The 16,035-nt window shown below is 41.8% G+C and overlaps 1 protein-coding gene across 1 annotated transcript in view; it reads left to right on the forward strand.

Annotated features, from left to right (window-relative positions):
• The window catches only part of LOC122558125 (mucin-6-like), a 314,704-nt gene that overhangs the window by 131,096 nt on the left and 167,573 nt on the right, over positions 1-16,035 (forward strand). The window contains exons 12-13 of the mRNA XM_087996204.1: positions 1,706-1,778; positions 5,101-5,238. Of these exons, the coding sequence (XP_087852330.1) occupies positions 1,706-1,778; positions 5,101-5,238 (211 nt within the window). The remainder of the gene's footprint in view (positions 1-1,705; positions 1,779-5,100; positions 5,239-16,035) is intronic.

The following is a 16,035-nucleotide window of genomic DNA, read 5'->3' on the forward strand; positions in this document are numbered from 1 at the left end:
TAGTCATAAGTGATGCACGTGACTGTGATTAGTTTTCATTAATATGAACATACAGAGCATGAATAGGGCACCCACCCTCTCAAGCCTGTTCTGCCATTCAGTAAGACCATGGCTGATCTGATTACTCAAAATTCCGACTTACGTCCAAGAACCTTTCACATACCTCGGTTTATCAAGAATCCTCCTACCTGTGCTTTGAAAATATTTAAAGACTGTCTCAAAAAGAGTTGGTAACAGAGGGTTTCAAAGAGGGTTTCTTGACACTAAGAGAAAAAATATTTCCTTAACTCTGTCTTAAATGGGCAACCCCTTATTTTTAAACAGTGAACCCCAGTTCTATATTCTCTCGCAAGAAAAACACTTTCAAATTCCTTTAGGATCTTATCTGTTTCAATCATGTTGCCTCTTACTCTTCTAAACACCAGTGGATTCAAGTCAGCTGATTCAATCTTCTCATTCCAAGCAATAGTTTATAAAGTTTCTCTGAATTTCTTGCAAATTCCTTGAATAAGGATATCTACACTGTGCATACAGTATTCAGTGTGTATTATCTACAAGATGCACTGCAGAAATTCACCAAAGAATCTTAGACAGCACTTTCCAAACTCACGACCACTTCCACCTAGAAGGACAAGGCCAGCAGGTACTTGGGAACACCACCATCTGCAAGTTCTCCTCCAAACCATTCACGCCCCTGACTTGGAAATATACCGCCGTTCCGCCACAGTCATTACGTCAAAATCCTGGAATTCCCTCCCTACTGGCATTGTGAGTCAACCCACAGCAAGTGGACTGCAGCGATTCAAGAAGTCAGCTCACCACTTTCTTCTCAAGGATGGATAAGGATGGGCTATCAATGCTGGCCAGCCAGCAACGCCCAAGTCCCACAAAATTTAAAAAAAGCTAAAGCATAGCCTCTTTACTCTTGTCATAAAAATCATTCCAAAGTATTTATCAAAGTTGTGAAAACTAAGACTTAAGCAATCATTATATTTAGCCGAAATGAACTGAATTTATCTTGAAATGAACTGATCATTGTACCACTACAACTGATAAAATTATCAAATAAAATATTAAAAAGATTAAACAGACCATACATGATTGGTATCTGAGAAGCTTGCTGTTAGGTTATGATGAAGAATTCCATTTGGAAAATTCCATGTAATCTGCTGACTGATTCCAAATTTTACTACTTTTGTTTAAGATTTTCAGCATCTGTGGTAATTTAAGCATTTTGTGTCTCACTAATGTCTGTAGTGGCTGCCTTATAATAATCCATTCTTCCTTTGCTCTGTTTATTTCATAAGGGTGGGTTTTCATCTTGCTACCTGAGAACAAAACTGACTTTGTGAATTGGCTGTCTAGAAGTCATATTATTTTTATTTCCATGAACATTAAACTGGGGCAGTTTCTTAAAGATTCAACTGATCCACAATGTCAGTTTGATACCTTCAGCAAGTCAAACATTTTGCATCTAATTATGTGTTATTATTGTTATTAATGTATCTGCAGTTTTATTTCCTTTAGTTTTGGTGACATTATATATTGGGGAGGTGTAGTTGAACAATTGTGTTCAGTGTAAACTCCATGTTTGGTTTCATGGGTCATGTATTCAGTCAATGTCAATGTTATGTTGCATTTAAATATATCACTTGAAGATAATCTTCCAAATTGTATTATTTGATTGTTCTATTATTTTCCACAGACAAAAATCATAATTTCAAAGCAAGACACAATAGAAGTCAACAATAAAATCATGAAGTTACCCTATCAAAATGGTAAAATAAACTTTCTGTTGAAATTGTTTAGAGTCTGATTGATCTCCGTATAGTATATGTGTTTTAAACTGACATTGTAGATCTAATTTTGGATAAATTGGATCTACATCTTTATCCACAGCATGCAATGATCAAGCTAAGTAGTATCAGGATAGATACTTGTTTTGAATTTCAGTCAGTGCTTTTATATTACGATCAAACACATGCTTAGTCCAACATTACCACAGAGAAACAAGTTGATATACTTGACATCATTGTTGGTTAATGCTCTCCTTCATGTTGTGTTAGGTGGAGGATGCACTTAGTCAGACCAGAAGGTGGTGGGTGGAAAATCTGTCATGTTCCTGCCTTTGCCCCAGTTAAATCTGGGTGCAATACTCTTACAGCAATTGAGGCCCCTAAGTGGGCAATTGGTGCCGATTTCAGAACCTCATCCTCTCGCTGTAGATGTTTAACCAGAAGCAGACTCATTATGTGGCAAGCTGAAAACTAAACCGTTTGAGGGTTGTTTTTTGGCTTTTGGTGGGGCCTGGGATGCATGGGTGTGTTCTCTCATTGAAAGGCATGTGGTGCCTGACTCCTGAGCCCTCCTTCGCCACAACCCTTATGCTGTAACTTCCATCCCATCAACAATCACCAGCACCCTGCGTCCCTCAATGATCCTGGGCTCGGGATGTTCGCATAGATGCACTTGCTACTCTTTCCATTGTGTTACCATACGCAGCTGATCTGTACTGCTTCACTTCTCTATTATAGCCTTAATAGAAGAGAAATGGTAAAGCTCAGAAAAAAGGCAAAGGTACTGTGGATGCTTGACAGCTGAAGTTAAAATAGAACCTCAGCAAGCTTGGCAGCCAATGTCTGAGGGAGGAACAGTATTTTGATGCAGTATGATCTATTTGCATCTATTCTAGAAAAAGAGAGTAGCCATTTTACAATTTGTTTTCCCACATTCTTACTGAAGTCGTGATGGACAAACAGTTATCCTCTGCAAACTCACCTCCATAGTGTATTGCAGTGAGGAAGCAGGTGTAACAGATCTGTGAATGATGGTAAATACTAAAAGTAAACGATTCAGGAGACTTAAACCAGTTTGCTGGACCAAAACAAAACATAGTTATTAGCAGTTGAGAGGATGCCTGCATGATGACTGTCTTCTCTTCTTCCTCCTGCTCATCTATCCCCAACCAATCACATGAAATGTCAAGTAACAGCTTCCTAATATGGTGGAATAGCAAAGTACAGTGAAAGATTGGACTAGAGTTTTTTTTCTGCAATGGTATCATTTCACAGCTGAGGGTTTACTGCTGTTGTTCATTAAAAGATTTCTATTTTTCTTTTTCTAATCCTCTAGAGAGAGCAGAATGAAGAATTTTAATTATGTTTAGATTTCTCTAGATTTTCTTCTGCACTTTAATGGATTGAAAATTAAGGAAGAAAAGAATACCACCCTAGAGCTTCTATAATGTTGTTTGACTTACATTATGGCAGTTCTACATTTACAATATTTTCTTGCTTTCGCTTATCAAACAGCAAGAAAATTGAAACAAACATTGAAATTGATGGAAAAATTGAATCTCTTTTTAATTGTTGGAAGGGAATTGCTGCTGAAAATTGAGCTTTTTATAGATGAGGAAGAATTTCATGTCACAGGCTTCCAATTACAAAAGCAACCCTCCACAATCACTCTTTGCATCCTATCTGGAAGCTAGTTTTGGATCCAACTTATCTTGGATCCCATGGGCTGTTATCTTTTGGGCCAGCTTTCCATATGGGACCTTACCAAAGGCCTCAGTGAAGTCCATGTGTTTCACATAAAGTGCACAACCTTTATCAATATATATAGTCATCTTTTTCAAAAACCCTACTTAGTCAGCCAAGGGATCCAAGGCAAGTTGGCAAACTGGATCCAAAATTGGCTTACATGCAGGAGGCAAAGGGTTACAGTGGAGAGGTATTTTTGTAATTGAAAATCTGTAGCCAGCAATGTAGTACAGGGATTGCAGTTGGGGGCCCTGCTGTTTGTTATCTACATTATGTATTTGGATGTCAATGTTGAAGGTTTAATTAGTAAGTTTGCAGATTACATTAACATTGGTGGTGAAGTTGAGAAGGATTGGTCTTAAGCTACAGTCTGATATTGATCAATTTTTACATTAATCAGAGGTATGGAAAATGGAATTTAATTCTGAGAAGTATGCATTTTGGGAGGTCTGACATTCTCAATGAATGGTAGATCTTCAGGGACTATTAAGGAACCAAGGCACCTTGGTGTCAAGTCCGTAGATTTCTGAAAGTTATAAACCAACTTTATAAACATTGGTTAGGGCACAGGTGGAATATTGTGTGCAGTTCTGGTCACCACACTATCAGAAGGATATGATTGCACTAGAGAGGCTTGAGAAGAATCCAGGATCCATAGAATCCCTACAGTTTGGCCCATCAAGTCCACACTGACCCTCTGAAGAGCATCCCAGCCATATCCCTGTATACCTGCATTTCCCATGGCTGACCAACCTAGCCCGCACATCTCTGTACACAATGGGCAATTTAGCATGGCCAATTCACCTAACCTGCATATCTTTGGATTGTGGGAGGAAACTAGAACACCTGGAAGAAACCCACTCAGACACGGGAGAATGTGCAAACTCGAAACAGATAGGATGTTGCCTGGGTTAAACAGTCTCAGTTATGACGGAAGACTGGATAGGCTGGTTTTGTTTTCCTTGGAGCAGAGGACGCTGAAGGAGGATATACAAAATTATGAGAGGTTTAGACAGAGTAGATCGTAAGAATCCTTTCTATGTCTAAGACTAGACGGCATAATTTTAAGGAGATGAGTAAGTTGTCTAGAGCTATGAGAATGTTTTTTCATCTAGAAGCTGATTGAAATACAGAACCTGCTGCCTGAGAGGGTGTTGGAGCCAGGTATTCTTGCAATATTTAAAAAGCATCTAAATGAGTACTTAAAATCTCAGGATGTTGTAGGCTATGGACTAGGTGCAGGTAAATGGGATTAGTATAGTTAATGTTTTTAATCAGCATAAATATGGTGAGTCAACTGGCCTTTTCTATGCCGTATGACTCAATGATTCAAACTTCAAAGTTGCACTGATAAAACACATTTTCACTCACAAAGGTGCGTGAAGATATAATTAAGTAAATAAAACTATTTCTCCAGTACCCAATTAATATTACTACCTTTAGAGTGAAATCTAAGCTGTCATATTTTAGTTTTAATTCAGTAATTAAAGTAAGTTATTTAAGTAAGTTATTTATTTATCAATGAATTTATTAATTATATAATCAATTTATTTTTCAGAGAACATTAAAATTTATAGGCAGTCTTCCAGCTACATCCAGGTGAAATCCAGTTTTGGCCTGGAGATGCAAATTCAAACTCATCCATTTTTACAGTTGTATATTATTGTTGATGAGAACTTTGCCACAACCACTCATGGTAAGTTTGGAGATTATGCTGTTGAGTATTTTAATATTGACAATACAAGGAAAGGAATTTTGCTCAGTGGAAGGGATGTATGGAGTTACTTCAGCAATGCTACTCAGTAGGGACCCAGGGATTGAAATGTGGTTGAAGTTGTGAGGCAGAGCTTTTGTATGGGAATGGCAAAAAGTATTACACAGTGAAAGTAAGAACAGGTGGGGTCGATTTAATTTCTGGAGTAATCTGATTGACATAATATTTGATGGGGTTTAGAGGAATAGAGATAGAAAGGTGCTAATTTTGATTAAGGAGGAATAGAAAATGAGATTGAATTGCTGTTTAATAAAGGGGTACTACTTTGATATAGAGCTGTAAGGACTCCATTATTGTGAGCTTAGAGCAAAATGAATCTTGAAGTGAGGAACAAGGAGAAAATGTTGCTCAGTGGCATTAGAGGAAGGAGGGACTGAAGGAAGTGAGAGTGGTGTTTGGGTATACAACATTTATGATCCAACATTGTGAAGATAATAGATTGCTCCATGCTGGGAGGTATCTTCATCCATTTGTTATTTATCATTAGACTGATTAGGTGCTGCTGAAAAATGATAGGATTGGCCAGGATTGTAGGTTAAATAGAGTGCAACACAGGATGAAGATGGATGGTGTAGGAAGTTCTTAGTTTTCCCTGCCAGCAGTCTCTGAAATTAACTGGCGTGTCAGAGTATATAAATCTCCCTTCTTTGGAATCATTAGGGGCCATTTCTCCTCACGCATAAAATTGTGTAATGGTTGCACAAATTGTTACGACTTTGTAACTATTTAAAATGGATAATGTGTGGCTTTCTTTGAATACCAGAAATGTTGTTTATGTCGCTTAACTTGCCTATAGATATGATGTAGAGTTCACCACAGTTTTTCTTCTAAATGTTGGGGATTAACTTTCTTTTAACTGTGCTTCTCTCATCACTTTCCTGTGCTGACACAGACTGTTTGACCTACTTTTATTTTTATTATTCCATGCTTTGTGAACCTGGGCCACTTATTGCCTTGGCCTTAGAAGGTATTGATGAGCTGCCTTCATGAAAGCACACCAAAGAATTGGTCTCAGCCGAAAACGCAACAAAATTCAAATCTCTTACGAGCCTGTCCCAGGGCAAGTTCTAGTCAATCTCCTTACTCAGATCAATGGATATATCCTCCCAAGTGTGGAACATTTCCTTTACCTGGAAAGCTAACTTCCATTTAAAGCTGACATTGATGCAAATATTCAACATCGCATCCAATCTGCGAGTGCCACCTTCATACTTCTAAGGAAGAGAACCTTTGATGATCATACTATGATCTTTGTGTAAAAGGCAGTCATCCTTCAACTTTTTTATATGGCTCTGAAACTATGCATCACCTCAAGACCCTTGAGAAGTACCAGCAACGCTGATGTGGATTCTCCACTTTGGCTGAAAGCACAGGGATACTATGATTAGCATTCTCGAGCAGCCATCAGCACCAGCATCGAGCCTGTAATCATCCAAAATCAGCTTGGCCGACCATATGCTTAGCATGCCAGAGTTACGACTGCCAAAGCAAATCTTCTTTGCACAGCTCAAGGAAGGCATTTGGACAAGAGAAGGTCAAAGGAAGTGTATCAAAGACTCCCTGAAGGGTTCTGTCAAAAAATGCAGCAGAGATACCAACGTATGGGAGAAGAAATTGACTTATAGGAAACCCCTGTATGAAAGGTCCACGAATCTTCAAGAATGCCTATCGGCAAGACGATGTTGGAAAATGAATTGAAGAAAGGAATGTCTGTGATCTCACTGTCTACAACACTGCCCTTTGTGCCATCAGCAAACTTACTAACCCACCCTTCCACTTCTTCATCCAAGTCATTTATAAAAACTATAAAGAATAGAGGCCCAAGAACAGATCCCTGCAGGGCACCATTGGTCACTGACCTCCAGGTGGAATACTTTCCATCCACAACCACTCACTGTCTTTCTTCAGCCAGCCAATTCTGTGTCCAGACAGACAAATTTCCCTGTATCCCATATCTCCTAACCTTCTGAACGAGCCTACCATGGGGAACCTTATCAAAGGAAATCTTAGTAGGGCGGCACGGTGGCTCAGTGGTTAGCACTGTTGCCTCACCGCCAGGGTCCCAGGTTCATTTCCAGCCTTGGGCGACTGTCTGTGTGGAGTTTGACATTCTCCCCGAGTCTGCATAGGTTTCTTCCGGGTGCTCTGGTTTCTTCCCATGTTCCAAAGATGTGCAGGTTAGGTGAATTGGCCATGCTAACTTGTCCATAGTGTTAGGTGCATTAGTCAGACCGGGGTGGATTACTCTTCAGAGGGTCGGTGTGGACTTGTTGGGTTGAAGGGCCTGTTCCCATACTATAAGGAATCTAATCTAAATGCCTTGCTGAAATCCAAATACACCACATTCACTGATCGACTTTTGTCAACTTACCTTGTCACATCCTCAAAGAACTTAATAAGGCTTGTGAGGCATGGCCTGCCCCCCTCAAAGCCATGCTGACTATCTTTAATCAAACTATGCTTTTCCAAATAGTCATAAATCCTATCTCTCAGAATCCTTTCCAGTACTGTGCTTGCAACAGACGTAAGACTGACTGGCCTGTAATTCACAGGGAATTCCCTATTCCCTTTCTTGAACAAAGGAACAACATTCGCCTCCCTCAAAGCATCCTGTACTACTCCCGCAGAGAGTGAGGATGCAAAGATCATCGCCAGAGGCACAGCAATCTCATTCCTCGCTTCCTGTAGTAACCTTGGATATATCTGGTCTGGCCCTGGGGGCTTAGCTATCTTGATGCTTCCCAGAATTTCCAGCACATCCACTTTCTTAATATCAATCTCTTCAAGCCTATTATCCTGATTCATGGTGTTCTTGCTATCAACAAGGTCCATCTCTCTAGTGAATACTGAAGCACAAAACTCATTTAGGGCCTCCCCTACCTCTTCAGATCCTAGACTCAAGTTCCCTCCACTATCCCTGATTGACCCTAGCCTCTCTCTGATCATTGTCTTATTCCTCACATACGTGTAGAACACCTTTGGGTTTTCCCTAATCCTTCCTGCCAAGGCTTTTTTGTGCCCCCTCCGAGCTCTCCTCAGTTCATTTTTGAGTTCTTTCCTATCTACTCTGTAATCTTCTAAAGCTGTGCCAGATCCTTGCTTCCTCAACCTTAAGTAAGCTTTCTTCTTCCATTTGGCGAAAAGCTCTTGTCATCCAAGTCTCCTTCACCTTACCATTCCTTGCCTGTCTCAGTGGGATAAAGTTATCCAGCACTCGCAACAAGTGCTTTTTAAACAGCCTCCACATTTCTATTGTGCATTTCCTGTAGAACAATTGTTCCCAATTTATGGTCCACATTTATGCCCAACAGCTCCTATCTAACAGCAGTATAATTTCTCCTCCCCCAATTAAATACCTTCCCATACTGTTTGTTCCTATCCTTTCCATGGCTGTGGTAAAGGTGAGACAGTTATGGTCTCAGTCACCGAAAGATCTGGCACCTGGCCTGGCCCGTTGCCTAGCACCAAGTCCAATATGCCCCCCCCCCCCCAGTTTTCCTATCTGCATATTGAGTCAGGAATCCTTCCTGGACACACCTGACAAAATCGTCTCCATCCAGACCATCTGGACTAAGGAGGTTCCAGTCAATATTGGGGAAGTTGAATTCACCCACCACAACAACTCTATTACATCTGCATCTTTCCAAGGTCTGCTGTCCAATCTGTTCTTCCATTTATCAGCCAGTATTGGGGGCAGTATAGAAAACACCCCATTCTGCTATAATTCATCAATGTGAATTTGCTGTAGCGCGATTGACAAATTGGGAATATAGTTTAGAACATAGAACATTACAGCTCAGTACAGGCCTTTCGGCCCTTGATGTTGCGCCGCCTTGTCATACTAATCTGAAGCCCATCCCACCTACATTATTCCATGTACTTCCATATGCCTGTCCAATGTCGACTTAAATGCACTTAAACTTGGCGAATCTACTACCGTTGCAAGCAAAGCATTCCATACCCTTACTACCCTCTAAGTAAAGAAACTACCTCTGACATCTGTCTTATACCTATCTCCCCTCACTTTAAAGTTGTGTCCCCTCGTGTTTGCCATCCCCATACTTGGAAAAAGGCTCTCCCTGTCCACCCTATCTAACCCTCTGATTATCTTGTATGTCTCTATTAAGTCACCTCTCAACCTTCTTCTCTCTAACGCGAACAGCCTCAAGGCCCTCAGCCTTTCCTCGTAAGACATTGCTTCCATACCAGGCAACATCCTAGTAAATCTCCTCTGCACCCTTTCCAAAGCTTCCACATCTTTCTTATAATGCGATGACCAGAACTGTACACAATACTCCAAGTGTGGCCATACCAGAGCTTTGTACAGCTGCAGCATAACCTCCTGATTCTGGAACTCAATCCCTCTATTAATAAAGGCCAAAACACTGTATGCCTTCTTAACAACCCTGTCAATCTGGGTGGCAACTTTCAGGGATCTGTGTACATGGACACCGAGATCTCTCTGCACATCTGCACTCCCAAGAATCTTACCCAGTACTTTGCATTCCGATTATTCCATCCAAAGTGTATCACCTCACACTTGTCCACATTAAACTCCATTTGCCACCTCTCAGCCCAGCTCTGCATCCTATCTATGTCTCTCTGCAACCTACTACATCCTTCGTCACTATCCACAACTCCACCGACCTTAGTGTTGTCCGCAAATTTACTAACCCACCCTTCTAACCCCTCATCCAGGTCATTTATAAAAATGCCGTGGACTCAACACCGACCCTTTGGGTACGCCGCTAGTAACTGGACACCAAGATGAACATGTTTCATCAACTAAAACCCTCTGTTTTCTTTCAGCAAGCCAATTACTGATCCAAACTGCTATGTCTCCCACAATCCCATTCCTCCGCATTTTGTATAATAGCCTACTGTGGGGAACCTTATCGAATGCCTTGCTGAAATCCATATACACAACATCAATCTGTTTACTCTCATCTACCTGTTTGGTCACTTTGTCAAAAAAGTCAATAAGATTCGTTAGGCACGACCTACTCTTCACAAAACCGTGCTGACTGTCCCTGATCAGATTATGCTTTTCTAGATGATTATAAATCCTATCTCTTATAACCTTTTCCAATACTTTACCAATAACTGAAGTGAGACTCACTGGTCTGTAATTACCAGGGCTGTCTCTACTACCCTTTTTGAACAAGGGAACCACATTTGCTATCCTCCAGTCCTCAGGCACTATTCCTGTAGACAATGATGATTTGATGATCAATGCCAAAAGCTCGGCAATCTCTTCCTTTGCTTCCCAGAGGATCCTAGGATAGATCCCATCCGGCCCAGGGGACTTGTCTATTTTCACACTCTGCAGTATTTCTAATACCTCTTCCTTGTGAACCTCAATCTCTTCTAGCCTAGATGCAAGTATCTCTGTATCTTCCTCGCCAACATTTTCATTTTCTATAGTAAACACTGTCGACAAATATTTATTTAGTGCTTCCCCTATCTCCTCTGACTCAACACACAACTTCCCACTATTATCCTTGATTGGCCCTAATTTAACTCTTGTCATTCTTTTATTCCTGACATACCTATGGAAAGCCTTAGGGTTAATCCTGATCCTATCCGCCAACAACTTCTCATGTCTCCTCCTGGCTCTTCTGAGCTCTCTTTTTAAGTCTTCCCTGACTTCCTTGTAACCCTCAAGCGCCCTAACTGAGTTTTCACATTTTGTCCTAACTTAAGCCGCCTTCTTCTTCTTGACCAGGGATTCCACTTCCTTAGTAAACCACGGCTCATGCGTTCTCTCTCTTCCTCCCTGCCTGACAGGTACATACTTAACTAGGACACGCAGAAGCTTTTCCTTTAATAAGCTCCACATTTTTAATGTGCTCATCCCCTGCAGTTTCCTTCCCCATTCTACGCTTCCTAAATCTTTCCTAATTGCATCGTAATTTCCCTTCCCCCAGCTGTAACTCTTGCTCGGTGGAGTACACCTATCCCTTTCCATCGCTAAAGTAAACCTGACAGAATTGTGATAGCTGTCTCCAAATTGCTCACCTACTTCCAAATCTAACACCCAGCCAGGCTCGTTACCCAGTACAAAATCTAAAGTGGCTTCGCCTCTTGTAGGCCTGTCTACATACTGTGTTAGGAAGCCCTCCTGCAGACACTGGACAAAACTGACCCATCTATAGTACTCGTACTGTAGTGATCCCAGTCAATATTTGGATAGTTGAAGTCCCCCATGACAACTACCCTGCCTCTCTCACTCCTATCAAGAATCATCTTTGCTATCCTTTCCTCTGCATCTCTGGGACTATTTGGAGGCCTATAGAAAACTCCCAGCATGGTGACTTCTCCTTTCCTGTTTCTAACCTCAGTACTACCTCAGTTAACGAGTCCCCAAACATCCTTTCTACAACTGTAATATTGTCCCTGATCAACAATGCCACACCTCCCCCTCTTTTACCATCTTCTCTGTTCTTACTGAAACATCTGAATCCCAGAACCTGCAACAGCCATTCCTGTCCTTGCTCTATCCATGTCTCCGTAATGGCCACAGCATCGAAGTCCCAGGTACCAACCCATGCTGCTAGTTCACCCACTTTATTTCGGATGCTCCTCGCGTTGAAGTACACACACTTCAAAAAGTGTGAACTTTTAAAAATGTGTGTTGGCTGTAATGTGATTACAGCATCAATCTTTGAAACACTATTTCTAAAGTGCGATTTTTTTATAACCCTTTCAGGCAGTATTCATCATGTATTGGGTGAAAATAAACTCTTTAAATTCCCTCTAAATTTCTTGTTGTGCATCTTAAATCTCTTCCTCCTGGTAATTGACCCCTCTACTGAGGGATAAAGTTTATTTTTATCGATCCAATCTATGGCCCTCATGATTTTGTAGACCTCAGCCAGGTTCTACTTCAGCCTGCTCTGCTCCAAGAAAAGCACCTGAGTTTGAACATAGAACAGTACAGGCCCTTATCCTATAGAAAGATCAAACTAATCATACACACCCTTCATTTTACAATCATCCATGTACCTATCCAAGAGTCACTTAAATGTCTCTAGGGTATCTGACTCTACTAGCACTGCTGGCACTGCATTCCATGCGCCCGCCACTCTGTGTGTAAAGAACCTACCTCTGACATCTCCCCTATGTTGTCCTCCAATCACCTTAGAATTATTCCCCATTGTGATAGCCATTTCCGCCCTGGGAAAAAGTCTTTGGCTATCCACGCTATCTATGCCTCATCATCTTGTACACTTCTATCAAGTCACCTCTCATCCTTCTTTGCTCCAATGAGAAAAGCCCTAGCTCCCTCAACCTTTCTTCATAAGACACGCCCTCCAGTCCAGGCAGAGTCCTGGTAAATTTCCACAGAATCTTCTTTAAAGCTTCCATATTCTTCCTATAATAGGGCGATCAGGACTGAGCACAATATTCCAAGTGTGGTTTAACCAGGGCTTTATAGAGCTGCAGCATAACCTCGTGGCTCTTAAACTCAATCCTCCTGCTAATGAAAACCAAAACACCATACACCTTAACAACCCTATCAACTTGGGTGGCAACTTTGAAGGATCTATGGACGTGGAACCCAAGATCCCTCTGTTCCTCCACACTGCCAAGAAGCATGCATTCAAATTTGACCTTCCAAAATGAATCACTTCACACTTTTCCAGGTTGAACTGCATCTGCCACTTCTCAGCTCAGCTCTGCATCCTGTTAATGTCCTGTTGCAACTTACAACAGCCCTCCACACTACGACCACTCCACCAAGCTTCGGCAAACTTATTAACCCACCTTCCCACTTCCTCATCCAAGTCATTTATAAAAATCACGAAGAGCAGAGGTCCCAGAATAGATCCCTGTGCAACACCACTGGCAAAGAGCTGCATACTGAATACTTTCCATCTACTAACCCCCTCTGTCTTCTATGGGCCGGCCAATTCTGTATCCAGATAGCCAAATTTCCCTGTATCCCATACCTCCTTACTTTCTGAATAAGCCTACTATGGGGAACTTTATCAAATGCCTTGCTAAAATCCATATGCACCATATCCACTGCTTAACTTTCATCAATGTGTTTTGTCACATCCTCAAAGAATTCAGTAAGGCTTGTGAGGCATGACCTGCTGACTATCTCTAACGAAGCTATGCTTTTCCAAATAATCATAAATCCTGTCTCTCAGAATCCTCTGCAATAATTTGCACAACACTGATGTTAGACTGTCTGGTCTGTAATTCCCAAGGTTATCCCTATTCATTTTCTTGAACAGTGAATCACATTTGCCACCCTCCAGTCATCTGGTACTACTCCAGTGGACAGTGAGGACGCAAAAGTCATCACCACAGGTGCAGCAATCTCTTCCCTCGCTTCCTGTAGAAATCTTGGGTATATCCCGTCTGGCCCAGGAGACTTATCTGTCCACAAGTTTTTGGAAATTTCGAGCACATCCTCCTTCTTAACATCAGTCTGTTTGAGCATATCAGCCTGTTTCACGCTGTCCTCACAAACTACAAGGATCCATCTCAGTAGTGAATACTGAAGTAAAGTATTCATTAAGGACCTACCCTATGTCCTGTGACTCCAGGCACAAGTTTCCTCCACTATCTCTGATCGGCCCTACTGTCACTCTAGCCATCCTCTTATTCCTCACATAAGTGTAGAACATCTTGGGGTTTTCCTTAATCCTACCTGCCAAGGCTTTTTCATGTCTCCTTCCAGTTCTTTGAATCCATTCTTCAGTTCCTTCCTGGCTACCTTGCAACCCTGTAGAGCCCTGTCTGATCCTTGCATCCTTAACCTTAACTAAGCTTCCTCCTTCCTCTTGACTAGATGTTCCATATCTCTTGTCATCTAAGGTTACTTCACCATACTATGCCTTCTTTGCCGCAGTGGGATAAACCTATCTAACACTCGCAACAAGTGCTCCCTAAGCAACCTCCACATTTCTGTCATGCATTTCCCGAAAATATCTCTTCTCAATTTATGCTGCACAATTCCTGCCTAATAGCATTGTAATCCACCTCCCCCAATTAAATACTTTCCCATACTCTCTGCTCCTATCCCTCTTCATGACTAGAGTAAAGGTCAAGGAGTTGTGATCACAGTCACTGAAATGCTCTCCCACTGAGTTGACACCTGGCCCTGTTCGTTGCCAAGCACCAAATCGAGTATAGCATCCCCTCCAGTTGACCTATCTACATAGTGAGTCAGGAATCCTGCCTGGATACACCTGACAAAATCTGCTCCATCCAAACAATTTGCACGAAGGAGGTTCCAATCAATATTAGGGAAGTTAAAGTCACCTATCACAACAACCCATTTACTTCTGCACATTTCCAAAATCTGCCTTCCAATCTGCTCCTCTTTCTCTCTGTTGTTATTGGGAGGTCTATAGAAAATTCCCAATAAAGTGACTGCAAGTGACTTTCCAGTTTCTGACTTACCCCATAATGACTAAGTAGACAAACCCTCCTCACGACCTCCCTTTCTGTAGCTGTTATCCTATCCTTGATTAGCAATGCCACTCTCCCTCTCCTCTTTTACCTCCCTCCCTATTCCTTTTGACACATATAAACCCGGGAACATCCAACAACTGTTCCTGCCCCTGCGATATCCAAGTCTCTGTAATGGCCATAATATCGTACCTCCAAGTACTGACCAATCTCTAAGTTCATCACCCTTGTTCCTGACTCCTCTCTATCACCCCCTCCGCCTCCCGAATGATCTGCAGTTCATCCAACTCCAGCACCAGTTCCCTAACATGGTCTGTGAGGAGCTGGAGTTAGGTTCACTTCTTGTAGGTGAAATCAGCAGGGGCACCAGTGGTGACACTTAGCTCTCATAGTCTGCAATAGAAATATGCAACTACCTTCCATCCTCTCTGCTCTAAATTGCCAAAAGAGACTTAAAAAAAACCTTAACTTATCAACCCATCACACCAAGTCTTTTTATGTTAGAGGAGGTGAATGGGTGGGAGACACTACACGTGTCGTGTTTTGGGTTTATCCACTGCCTGAATATATTAGTTCACCTACCCAGCAGTCCCCATGTCTGCTTCCGCTCCTGTTCAGCCTTTGCTCTGCTCGTTCACAAGGTAATTATTCAATATTCTAACTTCCCTTCCTTGCTGACACCTGGCTCGCACTGCCTGGACTCCCACTGCTGAAATGGAGGCTTCTGACTCATGAGGCAGGTATTTAATAGTCAAATTTACCTTCCCGACTGCCCTGGCTTATGCCCTCTGCAGAATCTGAGTCAAAAAGTGTACGCTTTTCTTTATTGGACAGAGCATTGAGTATAGGAGTTGGGAGGTCATGTGGCTATACAAAACATTAGTTAGGCCACTTTTAAAATATTGTGTGCAATTCTGGTCTCCTTCCTATCTGAAGGATGTTGTGATACTTGAAAGGGTGCAAAAGATTTACAAGGATGTTGGCAGGTTTGGAGGATTTGAGCGACAAAGAGAGGCTGAATAGGTTGGGGTTATTTTCCCTGGAGCATCAGAGGCTAAGGGGTGACCTGATAGAGGTTTATAAAATCATGTGGGGCATGGATATGATAAATAGACAAAGTCCTTTCCCTGGCCTGGGGTAGTCCAGAACTAGATGGCATAGGTTTAGGGTGAGACGGGAAAAATTTAAAAAGGACCTAAGAGGCAACTTCTTCATGCAGAGGATGGAGCGTGTATGGAATGAGCTGCCAGAGGAGGCAGGTAGAATAACAACATTTAAAAGACATCTGGATGG

This window comes from Chiloscyllium plagiosum, unplaced genomic scaffold (genome assembly GCF_037043375.1).
Source record: "Chiloscyllium plagiosum isolate Xiang-an unplaced genomic scaffold, Cpla_swu_hap1 HiC_scaffold_18, whole genome shotgun sequence".
NCBI lineage: Eukaryota > Metazoa > Chordata > Chondrichthyes > Orectolobiformes > Hemiscylliidae > Chiloscyllium > Chiloscyllium plagiosum.